The sequence below is a fragment of the Hylobates moloch genome, unplaced genomic scaffold (genome assembly GCF_009828535.3).
Source record: "Hylobates moloch isolate HMO894 unplaced genomic scaffold, HMol_V3 SCAFFOLD_14, whole genome shotgun sequence".
Lineage (NCBI taxonomy): Eukaryota > Metazoa > Chordata > Mammalia > Primates > Hylobatidae > Hylobates > Hylobates moloch.
In genome coordinates, this window is record NW_026652289.1 from 14,849,857 (window position 1) to 14,872,391 (window position 22,535).

The 22,535-nt window shown below is 44.6% G+C and overlaps 1 protein-coding gene across 12 annotated transcripts in view; it reads left to right on the forward strand.

Moving 5' to 3' along the window:
• The window catches only part of TIAM1 (TIAM Rac1 associated GEF 1), a 457,120-nt gene that overhangs the window by 300,254 nt on the left and 134,331 nt on the right, over positions 1 to 22,535 (forward strand). For 11 of the 12 annotated variants that reach the window (XM_032174685.1, XM_032174689.1, XM_032174683.1 and 8 more), the window contains 2 exons: positions 5,281 to 6,254; positions 20,384 to 20,831. In XM_032174685.1, the coding sequence (XP_032030576.1) occupies positions 5,292 to 6,254; positions 20,384 to 20,831 (1,411 nt within the window). In that variant the 5' untranslated portion in view covers positions 5,281 to 5,291. Of the gene's footprint in view, positions 1 to 3,532; positions 4,328 to 5,280; positions 6,255 to 20,383; positions 20,832 to 22,535 lie in introns of those variants that run through there. The other variant, XM_032174690.2, reaches the window with a different exon arrangement.

The following is a 22,535-nucleotide window of genomic DNA, read 5'->3' on the forward strand; positions in this document are numbered from 1 at the left end:
GGTACACATACAATCATTTTGTTTTTCACTTTCAGCACAGTATTCAGTAAGTTACATGAAATATTCAACACTTATTATAAATAAATATTCAACAAATATTCAATACTTAAAATAGGCTTTGTGTCAGATGATTTTGCTCAAGTGTAGGCTAATATAAGTGTTCTGAGCACATTTAGGGTAAGCTATGCTGAGCTATGATGTTTGGTAGGTTAGGTGTATTAAATGCATTTCTGACTTAGGATATTTTCACCTTACAGTGGGTTTAAGAGGATATGACCCCATCATAAATGGAGGAGCATCTGCATTTAATTTGATGGGATTTAAAGGCCTTTAAGGTGATTACTTATTGAAAAGTTTAAATCATCACTTTAAGAGAGGGATCATGGTGTTGGTAAGAATAGAAAAATCACACTCATCCTATTGTCTTTGATCCCTGGCCCTAAGCACTCCCCTGGGAACTCCTGATGCTTTGACCCCATACCACTTTCAGATGACACTCTTGCCCATCATGCCACTAAGCCTCCTTTGCCTTCACTTTCTCTGGATCGTCCTAGGCCTGAGCAATTCTGCACTTATTACCCTGACTATGGGGAGAGGTGCCCTCTCAAGTCTTAACCTCATTCTTGAACCTCTGCACTGCGGCTCCAAAAGGAAGAGGAAGATGGGAACTGGAGGCAAGAATTCAGTGGAATGAGACAGGTGCAAGCCTTAATTCTTTCCCCAGGAAGAATTGGGGGTGGGGAGGGGAACACACTGGAGCACAAGCTGAACACCCTCACCCCTAAGTTCATGGATCAGGGTGACCTTCAACCCAGTGGTCCAGAGTAAGAGACTGACACAGACCTGCAGGTGGAAGAGACCCAGAGAGCAGCGAGCTGATTGGGATGTTCTTCCAGGCATCTTGAGAGAAGAGGCTAATGTATTTAAGACTGATGTGTGCTGTGTCTCATTTGCATTGTGGCCATGTTCTCACCTGTGTTTCATTGTAGTTGTATGAGTTTTCACATCTTAGATTAGAGCGTCTTTGTCATTCATTCATTCCAGTATTTTTTTTTCTTTTGGGTTTTTGGTGTTTTTTTAATGGACCACCTACAACCTTTCAGGCTGGGTTCTAGGCAATGAGGATACAGCAGGAAACAAGACACTTCCAGCCCTCCTGAAGCTTAGGCTCTAGTGGGAAAGGATAGAGAATAAGAAAGACCAGTAAGTGAAATATATGTTGGTTACAATTATGATCAATGGGAAGGCGAAGCAAAAGAAGAGGGGTAAGAAATGTTGAGTTCTGAAGCACTGGTTGTCATTTTAGATGGAGGGGTCAGGAAAGGCGTCCTTGACTAGGGGACATTTGATTGAAGGTCTGAAGGAACTTGGTGGAGTAGGTGGAAAGGCGGAGCGTTCTAGGCAGAGGGACAGGCACAGGCCCTGAGGCACGCTAAGGAAGCCAGAACTTAGAACAGGGATGTCCAATCTTTTGGCTTCCCTGGGCCACATTGGAAGAAGAATTGTCTTGGGCCACACATAAGATACACTAACATTAACGATAACGAATGAGCCAAAAAACCCAAAATCACACTTTTAAGAAAGTGTACGAATTTGTGTTGGGCTGCATTCAAAGCCATCCATGTGGCCTGCGGGGTATGGGTTGGACAAGCTTGACTTAGAAGATTGGAAAGAAAGAAAAGCATGAGAAGCCAGACTTGAGGTTTGAATATGCAGAGTTGTTCTTAGGCTAAAAGCTTGTCCTACCTCCCTCCTACCTAGTCCCTAAACATGAGAGCTATCTGGGACCACTAACATTCTATATAAGTAAATCATAGTCTGAAATTAAGAGTTTAATGAATTTAAAACTGGTAATGTTTCCAAGCTTGAGATCTAGTACCAGTTTTCTGGCATCCTCCTTTTCAATGTCAATCCCAATTTTTGCATTTCAGCCTGTCCTCCTTGTCCCAAATATTCTGTCTCCTACCTAGTGACTGTGTGATGATGTTAGTGAGGTGCTGGTCCTTCACTTTTTGCTTTTGTTACTAACATGCACCAATATTTATTGGTTCTTTATCATGCGTGGAATATTTCTAGTTTTGTGGAAGCCGTAAATAAAGTAAAAGTTAATTTCTGCTCTGAATTTGCTTTCTTTGTGCTACAGGAACAACAAAACCCACACAAATATAAAATGCAAATCAGGTTTTGTTTGTTGAAGATAAAAATAAAAAGGGTTAAGTAAGATAGAATCGGAAGAAATTAAGATGATGGAAGTAGCTGGCATTTTACATTTGTATATGGAAAGGTTAAAACTTACAATTCATCAGCCGGGCGCGGTGGCTCACGCCTGTAATCCCAACACTTTGGGAGGCCTAGGTGGGCAGATCACGAGGTCAGGAGATTGAGACCATCCTGGCTAACATGGTGAAACCCTGTCTCTAATAAAAATACAAAAAATTAGCCAGGCGTGGTGGTGGCCGCCTGTAGTTTCAGCTACTCAGGAGGCTGAGGCAGGAGAATGGCGTGAACCCGGGAGATGGAGCTTGCAGTAAGCCAAGATCGCGCCACTGCACTCCAGCCTGGGCGACACAGCAAGACTCCGTCTCAGAGCAACAACAACAACAAAAAACTTAAAGTTCACCAACTTTCTGGGGGTTGCCAGTGGGGCAGGGGTTGTCCCTGAAGCGGAGATTGTGTCTCCTGTATGCAGTGAGCAATTTCAACTTTTCATGCTGATGTTATTTCAGAGTCCTCCACTGATCCCACATGGGCTTTCATCGTTCTTACTAACCTCTCAGGAACAGCTTTCAAATTGAAGGGTGTTTCAGCAATCCCTAGAAACTTACTTTTCTTAACTTCAGTTGCTTCAAACTCCCTGCTCACTCTCCTTAGGCCATCCCCTGAGAGTTTCTCTTAGTAGGATTTAGGAGATTTGGCATTCCTCTCTACATTCTAGTTCTGAAGATAAAAGTGGCTTCTTTCCTACCTTGGCCGGCTGAAAAGAATCTTGCTACTAAAAATGCTATTAATATAACAGACCCATCAGCGTGATGCATGGAGTGCGGTAATTCTTGAAGGTTGGGGCCATTTCCTTCAGGAAACATCTCCTGAGGCTTTTGACTTGATGAGTTTTCTGTTGGCAGAAACAAGCCTTACCAGAAAGCTGTTGTTGAAAATATATGTGTCAATTTATATTTGCAAACTTTTGATATATGTGCTAGAGGAGGGTAAATCTTAGCATATTTGAGGCGACAGTTTTGCCTTTTCTTTTACTCAATTTATTTCATCATAGTTCTTTGCTCTTTTAAATTTAAACCTATGTGATTCTTAAAATGGGGCTGTGACTAACATTGGTTCTAAGTCTTTATTTATTGGCAAAACATGTAGTTACATAGGCACATCCAGGTATCTTAATATATACTTAAAAAAAATAAAGAACTCCAAGGCCTTGGTCAAAGCCTTTAGTGTTATTGAAATGCATATTTATTTATTTTACTTGTAAGAAATGTAGCATGTGCCATTCTTAGGAATTTAGATAATATAAACGGTTGTGCACAGACCGTTGATCTTTTTGTTTTTATCTTTTTTCTTGCTTCTTAAAGATACCAGAGAAGTGTGAACATATTGCTTTGAAATCTACTTGCTGCTAGTAAAAAAGAGATTGTCTTTCTTGGAAAATTCCCTCTGAGATTCCTGTGATGTGTGACCTGGTGGGGAATATTCCAACCTGGGAATAGCTTAACATCTGGTATCTGTATGAGTTACCCCTGAACTCACTGGAACACTCAATGGAGGGTTTCCCTTTGTGTTGCCACAAATTTTATTTCAGGAAAGATGTGCTGGTGAGAGTTTCAGCAACGTTTTAGCCTGAACAGTGGAATTATAGAGTAAGTCCAGGATCAATGTGAAGGTATATTGTGTTCCAGGCTCTTTCGATCTCTTTGCGGTGATCACGGTAATATCACTTCCTGCTTCGCCACGATGCCTTTTACTTTTTTGTCTATTGCGTGCCTTCCCTGGCTAGAAATTAGCTTCATGAGAGTAGGGGATGTGTCCCTTTTGTTCACTGCTGTATCTCTGGCTTCTAGAACATGGTATGTGCTCAGTGTGTATTTTCTGAATGAATGGCTCTATAGGTGGTTAAAAGAACCACTTCAGAGATATGCCCAGTTACTCTGTTTTTCTTCTTTCCTTTCCAGCTATTTTCATGTGCGTTATCTTAAGTGCATACAATTTGAAGTGCGCTAGAGAGACCTCATGGAACAAGAATAGGCTAAGTAGAGTCACAGTTGTCGAGCTTGGAAGATTTTTCTCTTTCCCACTGTGGGTAACAGAATTGTGTCATCAGGTCAGTGAGAGAGACTGTAAAAATATTAAGGAGGGACTTGAATTAACCTGGGGGGCCCCAGAAGGCTGAATCACACTTAGCGGTTTCACAATGTGAATTTCTGTTTGCAGGGCACGCTGTACCAGATTAATGTTCGCAGGTTGGATTTGCTCCCAGAAATAAACCCATTAATCTACTGCTAAGCAGAGAGCGGAATTTCTATTTTTTTCTATTTTATTTTGCCCATCCCCACCACCCCTCCATAGCCCTCCCAAAATGCCCCTAAAATCCAGGTTCTCAGAAGGCTGTGACCTTAAAGGTCAAGGTTTTTTTTTTTTTTATTTTTGACTTTGATTTACTAGGAAAAGTTGATCAGACTTACACCTTGAGGTTTTCCATTTTTGATTGATTTTGAAGTATCATTAGAGCTCAAATAGAGCCAAAAAAAACGAAAAGTACCCATTGGCAGGGAGGGAAGGAGGTTACCAAATGCACCTCTAAGTTTTGTTTTTTGAAATATGTATATCATTTCAAACAGAAATTACTCCTTTGATGAACATTTTGATTTGTACTTTCAGAGTTTTCAATGTATAGATAGGAGCAGAGCTTCAATTGTTTAGTAAGGAAGACAAGGTCAGTGGAGTTTCTGGCTATCCAAAAGCAGCGCTCTCAGCTGTGGCCTGTGTCCATCTTCCCTCTGGGCAGAGACAAGTCTAACTCCCTGATGCTCATATTTATGAGCTCATTTCATATCTCAGGGGGCAGTCTCAGTAGATGATGTTATTGTTCACCTGCTCCCAGGTAAGAGTCCAAGAACCTACCAGGTGCATATAGGAAGTGGTGCTGTTACTTACCCAACAACCCCTGTGAGCCAAGGTGTTCTGCCCTCCCTGCAGGCTGAGCTCTTTCTCTAAGATGCCTATACCTGTACTAATAGTGACTCAATTCTCCCCTTTTCCCCCGCTTTGCTGCAGACCATAAAACCATGGGAAACGCAGAAAGTCAACATGTAGAGCACGAGTTTTATGGAGAAAAGCATGCCAGCCTGGGGCGCAAGCACACCTCCCGCTCCCTGCGCCTCTCGCACAAGACGCGGAGGACCAGGCACGCTTCCTCGGGGAAGGTGATCCACAGGAACTCCGAAGTGAGCACCCGATCCAGCAGCACCCCCAGCATCCCCCAGTCCCTGGCTGAAAATGGCCTGGAGCCCTTCTCCCAAGATGGTACCCTAGAAGACTTCGGGAGCCCCATCTGGGTGGACCGAGTGGACATGGGCTTGAGACCTGTGTCTTACACTGACTCTTCTGTCACTCCCAGCGTAGACAGCAGCATCGTCCTCACAGCAGCCTCTGTGCAGAGCATGCCAGACTCTGAGGAGAGCAGGCTTTACGGGGATGACGCTACATATTTGGCTGAGGGAGGCAGGAGGCAGCATTCCTATACATCCAATGGGCCCACTTTCATGGAGACGGCGAGCTTTAAGAAGAAACGCTCCAAATCTGCAGACATCTGGCGGGAGGACAGCCTGGAATTCTCACTCTCTGATCTGAGCCAAGAACATTTAACAAGCAACGAAGAAATCTTGGGTTCCGCCGAAGAGAAGGACTGCGAGGAGGCTCGGGGGATGGAAACGCGGGCGAGTCCGCGGCAGCTCAGCACCTGTCAGAGAGCCAATTCCTTGGGTGACTTGTATGCTCAGAAAAACTCTGGAGTGACAGCAAACGGGGGGCCAGGGAGCAAATTTGCAGGCTACTGTCGGAATTTGGTGTCTGATATTCCCAATCTTGCAAACCATAAGATGCCACCAGCTGCTGCTGAAGAGACTCCTCCGTATAGTAATTATAACACACTTCCCTGTAGGAAATCTCACTGTCTCTCTGAAGGTGCCACCAACCCACAAATTAGCCATAGCAACAGCATGCAAGGCAGAAGAGCTAAAACAACTCAGGTAAAGTGATTGAAATTTGTTTCAATATTTTGGGAATGGTGCATGACTCTTTAAGTGCATGACTTTGCTCTTAGATTTCCATCTTTTAATCGGATTTTACCCTGTTTGCCTGGTAGTTGCTGCAGCTGGTGCTGTTTTGGGAGGATTTCTCTCTCTTCTGCTTTGCCCCTCTTAGAGTTCTGTGGTTAAGAGGTGGGGATTAAGGGAAGTGTGTGGGGGGAGTGGCGATGTGATAGGAGTGGGAAGAAAGCTAGTAAGTTCATATTGGGAAACTGCTTCTACATCTTAGTTCTTCACCAGCATCCCACTTACTCAAGCTTCCTTTCTAACTTGGTCCTTCCCGTGGAAAAACAGGCATGGTGGGTTGCAGACTCTTGGAACTTATTTCTTCACTGCAGCAGGTGGGAGGAGGTCAGTCGGCAACTCCTCTGAGGAGGCATTTTAAATTCTGGGTGGGTTTGGGTCACTTGTCAGCTTCTCTCAGTGGTTGGCAGGCTCGCTGCCTTACCGGGAGCCATTTCAATTTCCTGTTCCGTGCGATGCTGGCCAGCCCTGTCTCTGGAGGGAGGTGTAGCGGAAGGAATAACATGGGTGGCTTCCAATTCTTACTTTGCAACCAGCTAGTTGTTTGACCTTGGGCAAACCCTGACTTCTAGTCATTCCTCTGAAAAATGGGGATAAAGATGCTCAGCTTGCCTGCTTCGGGGTCTAGTGCACGAAACCGTGGGGAGGAAACTAAGAGACTTCACTCCAGCCTGGGCAACAAAAGCGAGACTCCATCTCAAAAAATAAAAATAAAAAATAAAAAAGACTTTGAAAGTGTTTTCCTAGTGAATGGAGGCACCATTACCTTAGTTGGCAGTGATAATTAAAATTAGGATAATAAAATGTTGGGCAATTGAGCCGGCTTGGTGGCTGAGGCAGGGGGATGCTTTGAGCCTAGGAGTTTAAGTCCCACCTGGGCAACATAGTGAGACTCTGTGTCAATAAAAGAAAGAAAGAAAGAAATGTGGAGTAATCCTGCATGCATTGGGCCTTTTCTGGTACTTCTGTTCTCTGAGGCAGAGTTCAGGGAGTCTTGGCTTTTGCTGAGGATGTGGAGGTGGTTTGTAGATGGTGCTTCAGGTTAAAATTCCAGACTGGGCCCGTTTGCCTTGAATGGCGGAGCAGCCTCAAGGTTGACCAGCAAACTTCCCTGCAGCTAGCACTCTGATTGCCCAGTAGGAGGTGGTGCTGCACCTTCTAGCCTTGCTCCAGTGCAAATCAAATGGGCATTTCGAGGAGTATGTTCTGCTGGAAAGGGGGTCTAAATATAATGGGCATAGGATGGAGGACATAGGGGAAGCCGAGAAAAAGAAAATTGGCATTAGACTCTCTGTGTTCCTGCCTGAGGATAGGTTTTGCTGATGGTGTCCAAGCCAGGTATCTTGGCTCCACCTCTTCTTACCTGAGTGACTTTGGGTAAGTTGTTCACGTTCTTGTAGCCTTAATTTCTTCATCTGTCAAATGGGGATGATAAGGTTTTTTGAGAAAGTAGAATGAAATAATATGTGAAGCATAGTGCGTGGTTCTTAGGAAGCAGCCAGTAAGGGCAACTTTGTTAGCTCTTGTAATTTTCATCATTGTTAGTGGAGGCATATGGGTTGAGGACCCGGGATAGTTGTTTGGATCAATATCCTGAGTACCTCATAAAGGTGGAAACAGTAGACACTGGGGACTCCAAAAGCTGAGAGGGAGGGGAGCAAGAGTTGAAAAACAAATTATTGGGTACTGTGTTCATTGTTTGGGTGATGGGTTCAATAGAAGCCCAAATCTCAGTATTGCACAATATATCCGTGTAACAAACATGCACGTGTACCCCTTGACTCTAAGAAAAGAAAAAAAACACTTGTGTCCTAGAAACCAAGTTGCTACCAAGGCTGCATCTGTGGTCTGAGAAGGTAAGCCCCAAGCTTGCCTCTAGATGCACTCCCTGAATTTTAAACCCATCTCTTCTGAATTGAGATTATGACACAAATGACCAGATAACCCACCTGCAGCCCCTCTGTCTACCCTACAAGGGCTACTTCTGCACTGTCACTTGGACAGATCATGAAGATATGTGACCTATTAAAGAGTCACCTGAAAGGGATTGAAGGGCTGTCTTGAAGGCATTGTCAGATTGGTACTGCAAGGCTGATTCAAAGAGATGATCTATGGGGCCTTCGGAGCTTAGAGAAGGATACAGTGACACAGACTGTTAAAAACAGAACAACACCTTCGACTTTCACTTTTACCTGAACAGTGCTCAGTTAGTGCATATGCTATGTAAGATTTGAGAGGGGTGCCCTGTTGTGTTTTGGCTCTCTGTGGTTCTGACACTAGGGATGGCTAGACCCCTGCTCTCCCCCACACTCGATGGCTGATGGGGATTTGAGCCTTTGAGTTATAGCTACCCCCAGAAAATGGGCAAAGCAAAGGATAGTTCTCCCCTCCAGGTCTGGTACCACTGAAAGCTCTCATGTGTCATTGTTATACGAAATTTCTATTCTTTGGCTTGTCACCTTCTAAAATTGTGAATATATGGAAGTGAGATCATCAAAAGGTGGTGGCTCATAAAATCACTGCTTAGGCAGCTTAATGTAATGGGAAGTGCCATTGGCCAGGAATCCTAAGAAGTGCATTTGCATCCTGGCATGTGTGCTTACCCAGTGGTGACCTTGGGCCAGTCACTCCATCTTCTGTGCCCCAGGATCTGTTGCTGTCCAGTCTGAGTGACACCAGCCTCCCACAGGGCCATTAAGAGAACCAAATAGGATACCATGCATGGAAAGCTCTTGTGGAGCCTATAAAATGCACGGAAGTATTATTTTTGTATTGACTTCATATGTTGAGTGAGGATCTTTAATGACTTGAAACAAACCCCAGAATTATGCACAACAGTATCCACCCGCCCACATTTCCTAGTCTAAGTTTGGCGTGTTCATCCAACGCGATTTCTTGAGAGCCCACTATGTTCCAAACAGTGTATTTTAAGAGGCAGTGGGTGTGGAAGCTTCCTTGAAAAGAATGCTTTTTTAAAAAAAATTTTTTTCTTTTTTTTGGTAAAAGTTTTTGACCCAGGGGACCTCTCCAGTGAGCTTGAATCATAGATATTAAAGTCTCCTTGGCTGCCCTGGTGATGTAGTTGAATTTGTGATCATCCTGTCAGCAGTTTTACTCCCCAGAAAAGAGTTCCTGGCAGACATTTGACCCAAGAGCATGACCTCTAAGCCTGGAAGAAAACACATTTTATCTGAAATAATGTGAACAATTTCATTTGATTTGAAAATGATCAAAAATGGGTTTTTGGCCCTTTTTCCTGTTTTTGGATTTTTTCAGTAGTTGGATGGATTATTGAAATGTGAAGTCACTGGAGTTCACATTTAAGTCTTGAACGGTGGCACATATGTGCTACAGGGTCTGCTGGCAATTTTTGGTTTAATTCATGTATTTTATGAGCATGTTTGTTGTGCATGCACATGTGCACTGTGCAGAAAAGTTTGTCTTGGGAGTCAATATGAGTAAAGCCTCATGCTATTTGAAGCAGAATTTATTTCTGTTGGTTTCTGTAAAAGTACTTAATAAGTTACTCCTTAGATTTAATTGATGGCTAGTTCGTCTTTGGGCCTGAACTTTATGAATTTCTTTGGTTACAGACAGAGGAGGGGGCTGCCTAGTGTCAGACAAAGAAGTTAGCAGCATATCTGAGCTTGCAACTTTGAGGTTGTTACCTCTTGGTTATTTGACTTCCATGGATCTCAGTGCCTCTTAAATGAGGCTGGAGATACTGCAAGGGAATGAGTGGAAAACTCTGGCACAGTTTTACACATACAAATGCTTAATAAATAGGAGTTGTTAGTTGTGATGGTGAAAATTGCCTCATTGTTCTAGGGTTCAGCTCTCCCGTGTCTCTGAAACTTTCAGTGGGTAAGTTGGAGAGAGAGAGAACTCTGCCGTTTGATGGAGTCTTATAGCCAGGTTCTGTGTTCTGTGGGAAGCTTTGGCGTGGAGCCGTTGGTGCATGCTTGTGAGGAGAGCTTCATTCATCCACTTGGGAGATGAAGGAACACGGCCAGGTTGTACTGAGCATGTCTCTGGGAACCTCAGCCTCAGGAGAGCAGCAAGGAGCCCTGCTCTCGGAGCGTCCCTAGCCAGCTGTGGTGCTGGTGAAAAGGTTTGTGAGTTTCACTGGCCAGTTTCAGACACAGCAGCATTCCCAGAAAATAAAGAGGTTAGGAGATAAGGTGTCACAACTGGATGAAAACCCAGGTATTGTTTTTTTTGAGACAGAGTCTCACTCTGTTGCCCAGGATGGAGTGCAGTGGCACAGTCTCGGCTCACTGCAACCTCTGCCTCCCAGGTTCAAGCGATTCTCGTGCCTCAGCCCTCTGAGTAGCTGGAATTACAGGCACGCACCGCTGCGCCTGGCTAATTTTTTGTATTTTTAGTAGAAACAGGGTTTCACCATGTCGGGCAGGCTGGTCTTAAATTCCTAATCTCTGGTGATCCTCCCGCCTCAGCCTCCCAAAGTGCTAGGATTACAGGCGTGAGCCACCGCACCTGGCCGAAAACCCAAGTCTTCTGATTTGCTAATCAGGGAGGGCCTTTCCTTCCAAAGCACACACCCACACTGACTACCTCCCCCTGCTTGAAAAGGTTTCAGCTCAATATCCTCAGATTTTAAGATCAAAACCCTCAATTGTGGTACAGACATGAAAAAAAAAAAAGGACTTGGCTGAAAAGAAAATTGTTACTGCCCACTCTTGTCATCTATAACACTGATTACGGAGATAGGATGACTCTAGCAGAGCCATCCCTCACAGCTGCTTTCTTTGATAAGCAAGTAGTCGCGTTGATGATTTCATTAATAACAAGGTAAAGAGTGCAGCATTGTCAGAGGAGGAGCTTGAGTTCCTAGAAAAATTGTCTTGATGTTTAAAATTTTGTGTTATTTTGCAACTGAGCTTCAGTGACTCAGAGATAAGTTTGTTTCCTGGGCTGAAAATGCACATCAACAACCATATGATTCTTGACCTTTGGTCACAGACTCTTGAGAATCAGATGAAAAATGTGGACGTTTTCCTTAGATAAAGACAGGGACCACCCTTCTGCATATCTTTTCAAGGAATCCATAGGTCCCCTAAAGTCCATCTAGAGGCTTCTTTCTGGTTAAGAACCTCAAGTTTTTATAAAACAAATTTTTTCATGTAAAATCGATTTTTAAAACACTCCCTTTTTTTTTTTCCCTTCTCCTCTGTCTTCTGTTTGATGCTTTTTTTTCTTTTCTCTTTATCTTTCTTTTTCTGGCACGTAAGTTAAGCAATGAGATATTTATTTTGCAAACAAATCCATGCATTTTCAACAAGAATATATATCTTCTTTGCCAAGATCTTTTTTTGGGAAGTGGGAAGGTGGGTAGGTAGTTGAGAGACAGCTTATGTCAACCATTCTTAGATCTTTTTATACTCTTAAAAAGTAATTCAGGAGGCCGAGGTGGGCAGATCATTTCAGGTAAGGAGTTCGAGACCAGCCTTGCCTACATGGTGAAACCGCCGTCTCTACTAAAAATACAAAAATTAGCCGAGCGTGGTGGCGGGTGCCTGTAATCCCAACTACTTGAGAGGCTGAGGCACGAGAATCATTTGAACCCAGGAGGTGGAGGTTGCAGTGAGCCGAGATTGCACCACTGCCTTCCTGGGCGAGAGAGCGAGACTCCGTCTCAAAATATATATCTATATATATTTTATTAATATATATTTATATAAAAATATATATTTATTTATATTAAAAATATATTTTTTGACCAGCCTAGGAAACATAGTGAGACCTTGCCTCTAAAAAAAGAAAAGGAAAAATTAGCTGGGCATGATGAGTACCTGTTGTCCCAGCTACTTGCAAGGCTGAGATGGGAAGATGGCTTGAACCCAGGAATTTGAGGCTTTCATGAGCTAGATCACACCACTGCACTCCAGCCTGGGTGACAGAATGAGAACCCTATCTCTAAAATAATACAATGTTTTATTCTCTAAAATAAAAGATGTGGGACAGAGGCATTGTTTTCCATTTTTGCAGATATCTATGATTTCTAGCTTAACAGAAGGCACTAGCGTCTCATACCTACTTTTGCATTCACTCTCTTGCTATATGCTGTTTGGTTGGACCCTATGAGCAGAACCTGGACTTGCACAGGGTAGTTGGAAAAGGAAGAGCCTCACGGACTCCCTGGAAGTTTTTTAGGGAACCCTAGTCCATACTTTGAGAGCTGGTCATTTATGCTAATACAGGTTGGGAACATTCAGGATTATTATTATTATTATTATTTTTTGAGATAGGTCTCGCTGTGTTTCCCAGGCTGGAGTGCAGTGGCTATTTACAGATATTATCATAGTGCACTGCGGCCTTGAACTCCTGGGCTCAAGTGATTCTCCTGCCTCAGCCTCTTGGGTAGCTGGGACTACAGGCATGGACCACTATGCCCACCAGTTCAGCTTTTGAGGATCACATTCTTAGGTCGGGTGCATTGGCTCATGCCTATAATCCCAGCATTTTGGGAGGCCGAGGTGGGAGGATCACTTGAATTCAGGAGTTCAAGACCAGCCCGGCCAACATAGTGAGACCTTGTCTCTACCAAATTTCAAAAAGAATTAGCCAGGTGTGGTGGTGTGTGCCTGTAGTCTCAGCTTCGTAGTGGGCTGAGGTGAGAGGATTGCTTCAGCCTGGGAGGTTGAGGCTGCAGCAAGCTATGATCGTGTCACTATATTCCACCAGCCTGCATGACAGAATGAGACCCTCTCTCAAAAAAGAAAAAAGAAAAAAAAAAAGATCGCATTCCTAGTATAAGAATAGAGGAAAGTTGAGCTCCTTGACTCAAATTGTGTCATAACAACGTGTAATCATTGGTTTTTTACAGCATAACTGTAAATGTGTGACTGTTGGATGTGGCCATGAAGCCAGCCTGCCCTAAAGGCCTGACAGGGTCTCCATGGATCCCAATGGAGAACTTAGGAAACACCTGACAGGCCTGTCACATTGTCATTTGGGCCCAGTTGGCTTTGGACCACCAGTTGACTGAGTATCTAGCTTGGGCCATAAGATAGTTCAATATATCTTTCTGGTTTGTTTGTTTTTTTTTTGAGACGGAGTCTCGCTCTGTCGCCAGGCGGGAGTGCAGTGGTGCAATCTCAGCTCACTACAACCTCCGCCTCCCGGGTTCAAGCGATTCTCCTGCCTCAGCCTCCGGAGTAGCTGGGACTACAGGCGCATTAATATTTGTATTTTTAGTAGAGACGGGGTTTCACCATGTTGGCCAGGATGGTCTAGATCTCTTGACTTCGTGATCCACCCACCTTGGCCTCCCAAAGTGCTGGGATTACAGGCATGAGCCACCACGTCCAGCCTAATATATCTTTCTTACTTTCTCAATTTTTTAAAAGAGTTTAAGAACAAAAATTTAAGTGAACTCTGATTGCATCCACACAAGACATAATCCAACTAGGCTGCTTGAAGCCTACAAATGTAAGCTTTATAGCTAGGACTCATTTGTCACCTCAACTTTAGTTGAGCATGAGCTGAGTTTGGAAATGACAAAACCTTTAACTCGCATGCATTCCATGAGAAACTATTTTCCTTGTTTTGAGATTGTGGTGGAAAATGAGCAGCAGTGAGTTCATTCAGCAATTATTTTTGAAGTGCCTTCCCCATGCCAGGCTCTATTCTTGGCACTTGGGATGCGTCAACGAGGAAAGATCCACAAGCTCGTGGAGCTCGTTGGGGTGAAGTGGGTGTGTGTGTGGCAGAAAACAGTTAGCATAATAAGTAAGCGATGTGCTGTGGAAGAAAGGGCATGTTGAGGAAGATGGGGTGTGGGGGATGTGGGGGGCAATTTCTGACCGGGTGGTCAGGGTGAGGGCAGACCTGGATAGGGACTTGAAGGAGAGGAGAGGAGAGGAGGAGGGAGCTGGCTCCTGAGTTGCAATGTGGGAGGGTGCACGGCACATTCAAGCAAGGATGAGGAGCTCAGTGTGGCTGGGGTGGTGTGGGGGTGGGAGAGGAGATGCTGTGGAGAGGTTGGCATGGCAGTTGGAGGAAGCACAGAGAAGTCTTCTGGTTGTAGTAAAAGGGGGGGATGTGAGTATTCTTGGGAGCGAGAAAGGTTGGGAGTATGCCCTGGAATGAGTTCTTCAATTTCACTAGTGGGTGGGGACATCGAAGCTCAAGTGCTAACGCGGGACACTGGGGGAGGGTCTTGAACAGCAGTCTGAGGAGTCCTCCACATTGCTGCTGGAACATTTATCTGGCAGTGGTGTGCCGGATGGATTAATGGAAGGAAGATGGGTTAGGAGAGAGAGCTTATTGCTCAACCAGTGATGTGGCACTCGGAAGGGAAGAGAAAAAACTGAGTCTCTGATATATTATGGATAGTGAGGAGGGAGGGGAGGGATGACCATAAGGTATAAGCACATACATAGAACAGCAGATGAAAGGAGAGGCAAAGATTTATTTAACTTAGACATAAAGCGTCTCCAATCAGGAGTTACCTGAAGGAACATTTCAAGCTTTTGCCAACTTACTTTGGAATCTCTTTTTAGTAACAGTAAGAATTTTGGTTCCAATGCTTGTAGCTGAAATTGTGAGTCACTCCCATTGGAAATTGTTAGAAGAAAAGGAATGGGTATTGGAAACATAAAAAGAAAGGCATAGAGATTTTGCCCTAAGAAAGGAAGGGGAGGGAAAATAGAGTTGATTTCCTATTCTGGCAAATCAGGGATGGCAATTATTAGTGATTGGTAATAGTGACCAGTAGTTACTAATTTACAATGTAGAGAACATCACCATTTTCCTAGTTTACTGTGCTGTTTTGTGAATGTGAGAACAATTAACAAGCCTAATTCGTATTAGGCTGGCACCAGCCTTGGTATGCCTGTGTTTTTCCCAGGTTTCTCAGAGACCTTTCTTCCATGTTGGTGCAGGAAGTTAGCAACTGAGTTCAGGCAATGCCTTCTCTCCTTGGGCCAAGATGTAAGTAGGGCTGAAGGTAGAGATGACCGTAATTATAGTTAACATTTTTGAGCAGGTACTATGTACTGGGCTCAGTTTAAGACACTTTTCCTGCGTTAACTCAATCTCACAGTGTCTTATAAAGTGTCTTACAAAGTAGATGTGTTGCTCTCCCCATTATACATATCAAGAAATTGAGGCACAGATTGGTTCAGAGTCATTTACCTAGAATTGATACTTGCTGTACTGAGATTATCAAAGGAGAGTATACTGAGAATACCAAGGAGATAATACTGAGAACCAAAGATGATATTCGTGTGTGTGTGTGTGTGTGTGTGTGTGTGTATGTGTAGTGAGGGGTACTTAACATTTTGGGGTTAGGAAGATGATAAATGAGAGGAAGGACATGTTAGAATTTAGCAAGCCAGAAACAGTTCTAATTCAGGGTTTCTGCAGGTCCACATCTTTTTACCCCCTGGAATTCAGTGAATTCTGCATTATAGTTAGCATCTTAACACAGGTGTATTCAAGCTAAGCTGGATCTATCAGGGAAATTCAAGTGACAAAGGAAACAGTATCTAATTGCATTCGACTTATAACTTAACTACAAGTGGCCAATTGATTCTACTGGTCCTGGAATTGTCCCAGAGCCTTTGCACTTTCTGGCTAATTGCATTTTCAAAATTGTGTTCGCACATCATTAGCACAGAAAACCTCTCCCTTTGGTAGTATTTGAAGTCTCCTGTCAAAACAACTGGAGCCTTACCACAATGTGTCATTAGTCTACATTCATGCTGCATGACCCTCCAGTTTTCAAGGCAGTGAAAACAGGCTTTGAATTTGCCTCTTGCCTCCCTCATTTTAGCGTGGGAGCTCATTTAAGCATTTGTTGCCCAGCTCAAATGCTAAGAAAACTCTTGCCCACAGCTGTTGTATGTATTAGGCTACAGCTGGCCACTTGTGCATACATTCATTTTTGGGGAAGCTGCCAGTGGAATGGAAACTGGTGAGTGCCCTGAAAATCTGGCCTCAGAGAATTTGTCCTGGGAGAACAGGATTGAAGAGCCTCTTGGCCCCGTCAATGTTGTTCACGATCGGAAATCTCTTCAACAGAGTGGTTCTAACATGGAGAGTTTATTTTGAGCTGTTTTCTGGAAGTCTCGGCTAGATCATGAACCATGTGTAGAATTATTTCTCTGTCTAGCCAGGATCTTACCATCTCCCTTCATGTCCTCTGCCTTTTTTGATTAAAATTTAGTATTTGACTCTAAGAGGGAACCTACCTTGCAGTTGCTACAAAAACTGCTGAGGCTCCCCTGGGACTATTCCTTGGTGTCAGTTTTCTGTATTCCTTACTGTGGGGAAGACTGGGGAGGTTTACAGGTGCTTCTGGGGTAGGGGGAGGATCAGGATTCTCAGGTGGGTAGTAGGAGGAGCCCCTCTGAAAGATGACCACTAAGTAAGTTTGCAACACAATGAAGGAAAGAAAGAACGGTGTTGAGTATCACCTCTGGCTGGGTCATCACCATTTCCAGCAATGCTGGAGAATGGACTTCTGGGAATTTGGGACATCCCAAGCTTCATGACTGAATAAGGGCTGGGGCTGGGCAACCTGCATCCGTTTCTCAATGGGCTGGGTCACATATCAGTGGGGGCATGTGTACCACTGAGCCTGAATAACCACTTAAGGAGACAAGGTGGAGTTGTCTTGGATCACAGATGACAAGAGCATTCCCTGGTGATGACACGGAGCTGTGTGCTTCCAAAGCATGCGAGCTCACCTGGGGCCCGCAGGTCTTTTACCTGGAGTAATCACTTCCTTGCTCGGTTTAGTGGTTGTCCCAGAGTTGAACACACATAGTCTGGCCATGGCAAAGCTACAGCGTCAGTTGGCATGAGCAGATGTTCAGGTCTTATACAGAGGTGAGTGTCCATTGAGGCCTTACTCTTAGTTTAAATAGAGACAGATGTCGAGAGCCTTCTGTAAAGGGATGGATGGTGTTGGCAATGTAGTGAACTCTTATGAGACATGCTCTTGAGAGTTGGTCTTTTGGGTTTCTGCCTCGCTTTTCCTTATCCTCTCTTCCCATCCTCCTTCCCCGTTCTTGCACTTGCAGGTTTTAGCTTTTTGCCAGGCAGTTCAAGGCAACTGGATAAACAGTCACTCAGCTTTTGCTGAAAAAAGCTAGAAGAGCCATTGTTGGTAAGAAAAGGGGGAAGGCAGGCCGGGCGCGGTGGCTCACGCTTGTAATCCCAGCACTTTGGGAGGCCGAGGCGGGCAGATCACGAGGTCAGGAGATCGAGACCATGGTGAAACCCCGTCTCTACTAAAAATACAAAAAATTAGCCAGGCGTGGTGGCGGGCGCCTGTAGTCCCAGCTACTCGGGAGGCTGAGGCAGGAGAATGGCGTGAACCCGGGAGGCGGAGCTTGCAGTGAGCCGAGATCGCGCCACTGCACTCCAGCCTGGGCAACAGAGCGAGACCCTGTCTCAAAACAAAACAAAACAAAACAAAACAAAAAAAAAAAAAAAAAAAAAAAAAAAGAAAAGGGGGAAGGCATGGGATTGATTTGTTTGTTTGTTTTGTTTTGTTTTGTTTTGTTTTGTTTTGAGACAGGGTCTCGCTCTGTTGCCCAGGCTGGAGTGCAGTGGTGCAATCTTGGTTCACTGCAACCTCCACTTCCTGGACTCAAGCGATCCTCCCACCTGCCTCAACCTCCCGAGTAGCTGGGACTACAGGTGTGCACCACCATGTGCGGCTGATTTTTTGTAGTTTTAGTAGAGAGGGGGTTTCACCTTGTTGCCCAGGCTGGTCTCAAACTCTTGACCTCAGGTGATCCACCCGCTTCAGCCTCCCAAAGTGCAAGGATTGTAGGCATGAGCCACCATGACGTGCTGGGATTGAATATTTAGACAGAATCTGGTCAGGTGCTACCTGCAGCTGAGCCATGAGGTCGCCATGTAATAGTGGAAAGTGTACTTGGAAGGATAGGTTTCAACTTCCCATCTGCCACCAACCAGACTTGTGATTTTCTAAGCCACAGGCTGTTAATCAATGAGATGGCTTTGCCAAGTCCCTTCCTCTTCTGGAGCTGTGGGAATTACAAGATGCCTGGGATCATTTTTTCCTCCTTTGTACCAAAGTCTGTCTTATGGAATAGGGATGTTATCTGTGTAGCTAAATTTCCCTGTCTTGTAGAGAAGCATTTCACCTCATTGCATTTTAGAGGAGAGTACTTAATAGCTGATTTTTTCACGCATACCAAACCTTCTTCCCAGAAGGACTGAGACATGAAAATGAATCCAAAAGTTTGGAAAATTCACGGACTCATCTTGTATAACTCAGTGGTTATCCTGAATAATCAACAATTGTCAAATTTTCTTTTGTCTTATATCAAGAGGGAAGCATATGGTCAGTGTCCCTGCCAAGGAGAAATGTGGGTTGATAACAGTGTTTTCCTGTTTGTGTAGAGGATTTTTACCAATTGGCTCTAGGTCTTTCATGACCACCCGTGGATGTTAATAAGCAGGATAGCAGATAGCAAAGCTGTGGGAACCAGCAGTTATAGGGGTCTGCATCTGAGCTGCATTCGTGGTTTCTTTCTTTCCCTTAAGTCCCTCTAACTCCCAGGGGTCTAAGCTCCATTTATAATGGGGTTGATCCCTAGAAGCTCACCCAGCATCTCCTGCTGCCATTCTACTCCCACAACCCTCTTTTATCCATGTCTTGCTATGCATCTCTTTTAGTTGCTCACTTAGTATTTCTTCATGATGAAGGTGAACTTTGAACAATTCTTAGAACTAAGTGAGGTTCGTGGAGATATGGGTACAGTGTCTGTCTGGGGCCTTGTGTAGGCCAGTATTAGTTTGTGGCATGGCTCATACTGCCCCCATTGCCTCTCAGCAAAGATAGGAGCCTGGAGCATTCATTTGTATGGTAATTCAGAATATCTGGTTAGTTTTTACGTGTTTGAACCAGAATTAGCCATTTGTGAGACTAAAGGCCCCCAAATTGGTGAAACCGCCAAACCATGCATTACTTTGGCATCTTCTATATTAGACTCAGCCTCCCGTTCTCTTCCTTGGAGAACAATTAGGCTCCTTTCTTATGCATAAGACTTTGAGCTGTTCTGTCCAATATTGCAGTGAGTATCCTTCCTTGATGACTACCATTATTTAATTATTGTTTATGGAAATGCCTGTAGCTCTTTAGAGCAATTAAGATACTGATTTAAGAACAGACCTGTCTGTCCCGGAAATGTTCAACTTCAGAGCAGAAGCAGCTTTGGAAGTTCCCAATGTTTTTAAACTGGGAACTGATACCCCCAGTATCTTGGCAGTTGCCCTGAGCTGTCACTTGGCCCTGGGGCAGCAAGTAGCCTGCCCAAGCCTCCTAGCATCCCAGCTTTGAAAGGGCAAGGTAATTGGAGAGCTCAATGGAACTGTGGGCCCCACACACTTATATAGCACAATGCAGAGTGAGAGGCTGCTTGTTTTCAAGAAGTGAATCTGATTAGAGGATGAGGATTCTTGCCTGCTCCTGGAACGCGGGGCCGTGCTGGGTGAGTGGGTGAGGCGGTGCACTAGCCATCTTTTCAGTCACTCCATTATAAAAGAGACTTCTAAGCAGGCCTTTTATTTATTTATTTTTAAAGATATCAGCTATAAAGACCTAGTTATTCATTGTCACCCCCTACGTCTGGAACAATTAACTCATCTGCCTGCAGAATTTCCTGGAGTTCAGGGCAAGCTGATGAGGCTGAGGGTGCTGGGTTCTCAGCATGGCAGCGGTAGAATCTCAATCGCGAATTTGTCAATTCGTTAATTATCTTAGAGAAATAATAAGCTCTTTGAAGTGTTCCTTATTTCTTTTATATTTCTTGAACATTCCAAATCGCTTGCTCTCACGGAGGGCAGCTGAAGGTTTCCTGAGCAGCTCTGCTGGGTCTGTGCGGGTTCAGGGTTGGGCAGGACCTGGTCCAGGAGCCGTCGGGAGTGGCCGTACCTTATGCGTATCCCGCTGCTACAAAGCCCTGGCTGGACCCACAGGAGCTCCTGGTTCCTTCTCCACGTGACGCTTGTCTTCTTTGCTCTCTCTTTCTGCTCCCAAGGATGTTAATGCAGGCGAGGGCAGTGAGTTTGCAGACAGTGGGATTGAAGGGGCCACTACCGACACGGACCTCCTGTCCAGGCGATCTAATGCCACCAACTCCAGCTACTCACCCACCACAGGCCGGGCCTTTGTGGGCAGCGACAGCGGCAGCAGCTCCACCGGGGATGCGGCTCGTCAGGGTGTGTACGAGAACTTCCGGCGGGAGCTGGAGATGAGCACCACCAACAGCGAGAGCCTGGAGGAGGCCGGCTCGGCGCACAGCGATGAGCAGAGCAGCGGCACCCTGAGCTCCCCGGGCCAGTCGGACATCCTGCTGACCGCCGCGCAGGGCACGGTGCGCAAGGCCGGCGCCCTGGCCGTCAAGAACTTCCTGGTGCACAAGAAGAACAAGAAGGTGGAGTCAGCCACCCGGAGGAAGTGGAAGCACTACTGGGTGTCCCTGAAAGGTGAGAGCGGGAGGGCCCTGGCTATGTGCCAAATGCACCAATAGATGTGCCCCATTGTGCACATACTCACGGGATGGGTGGGTTTGTTGTTGTTGTTATACAGAATTTGAAAATCATACTAATTTAAAACATTTATCATGATAAGAGCAGTTCGCATGAAATCTACCCTCTTAACACATTTTAAAATGTGCAATATGGCATTATTGACTACAAGGGCAATGTTGTAAGGCAGATGTCTAGAATCTAGTCATCTGGGCTGGGCATAGTGGCTCACGCCTGTAATCCCAGCACTTTGGGAGGCTGAGGCAGGAGGTTCACTTGAGCCCGGGAGTTCAAGACCAGCCTGGGCAACATAGCAAGACACCAGCTCATAATAAACAAGCAAATAAACAAACAAATAAATAAGCTAGAACCTATTCGTGCAACTTAAGTGAAACTTTATGCCCCCTGATTAGTACCTCTCCCATCCCCACCCCTGCAAATGGTGTTTTATTTTCTTTTATTTTCTTTTTTCACAGTTATGCTAGAGGAGCATCTCATGTCTAGTTCTGGCATATATGCAACTGGTTTGATGACAATTTCAAAGGATGAGTTCCAAAAAAAACAAATCTTTTTGGACTCATTCAGCTTTTTGTCTTTCAACGTGACCGTTTTGGAGGGAAATTTATTAGCTTGAATTCTATGAAATTGCCATTTTTTAAGGTAAAAAATTGGTAGAATAATGTTAATTTCATAGGCCTCAACCTGATATTAATGGATTGTATAGACCGTCATGTTTATGAAAAAGTCAGTCACTATTTAATAGTCAAACTTTGTGTTTTTGACTGTGTATATATAGATACAGACATGCATGTGTAGATCCCTTTATTTTCTGTTCATATAACCATGCTTGTATTTGTCGGTATTTGTTGTCATTTTGCACATTTTTGTGAAGTATATGTACGTATTGTTGCACGTATCTGCATATGTCCTGGTAGCCTAGAAAATGTAATATATTTGTGAGCTCTATATTTTAAAAAGAAAAACACTTCTCAAACACACAGAGTTTTCGTCCCAAGCTAGACTTGAAACAGGGTTAATACATGGCAGGCTAGGTTAGATAGGTCAACAGGATTGATAGAAGGGCACGAGAGGAAGAAGCCTGGGCTTATCAGTATCAAACTAGACCATTTGATACTGGATTTCACAGACTGTGGTTGGTTTGGGAACATTCAATCCTAGAGACGTGGAGCAGCCTAGAGCTCCGCTCAGTGAGGTGAACACAAATGCCTATGCAGTGATGTGCAGGTGCAGGTCAACCCTTGCACAAGTAGGACTTGGGTTGGCCCCATTATTCTTGGTGCCAGCTGTTGCTCAGATGCCTGATGACACAGGAAGGGAGGATATTGGTCAGGATATAGGTTTTGCTGCATGTGCCAGAGACCCGCAATGCCAATCCCAATGCCACAAGCAAGACAGAACTTTATTTCCCTCCCACCTATCAAAAATAGACGATCTAAGGCTTGTGTGATAACTCTTTTCTATGAAGTCACTCAGAGGCCCTGGCTCCTTCTGAAGTTTTGTTGCTCAGCTATTCCTACAGCATTATCTTTTTCTTTTTTTTTCTTTTTGAGACGGGGTCTCACTCTGTCTCCCAGGCTGGAATGCAGTGGCACAGCCATAGCTCACTGCAGCCACAAATTCCTGGGCTCAAGTGATCCTCCT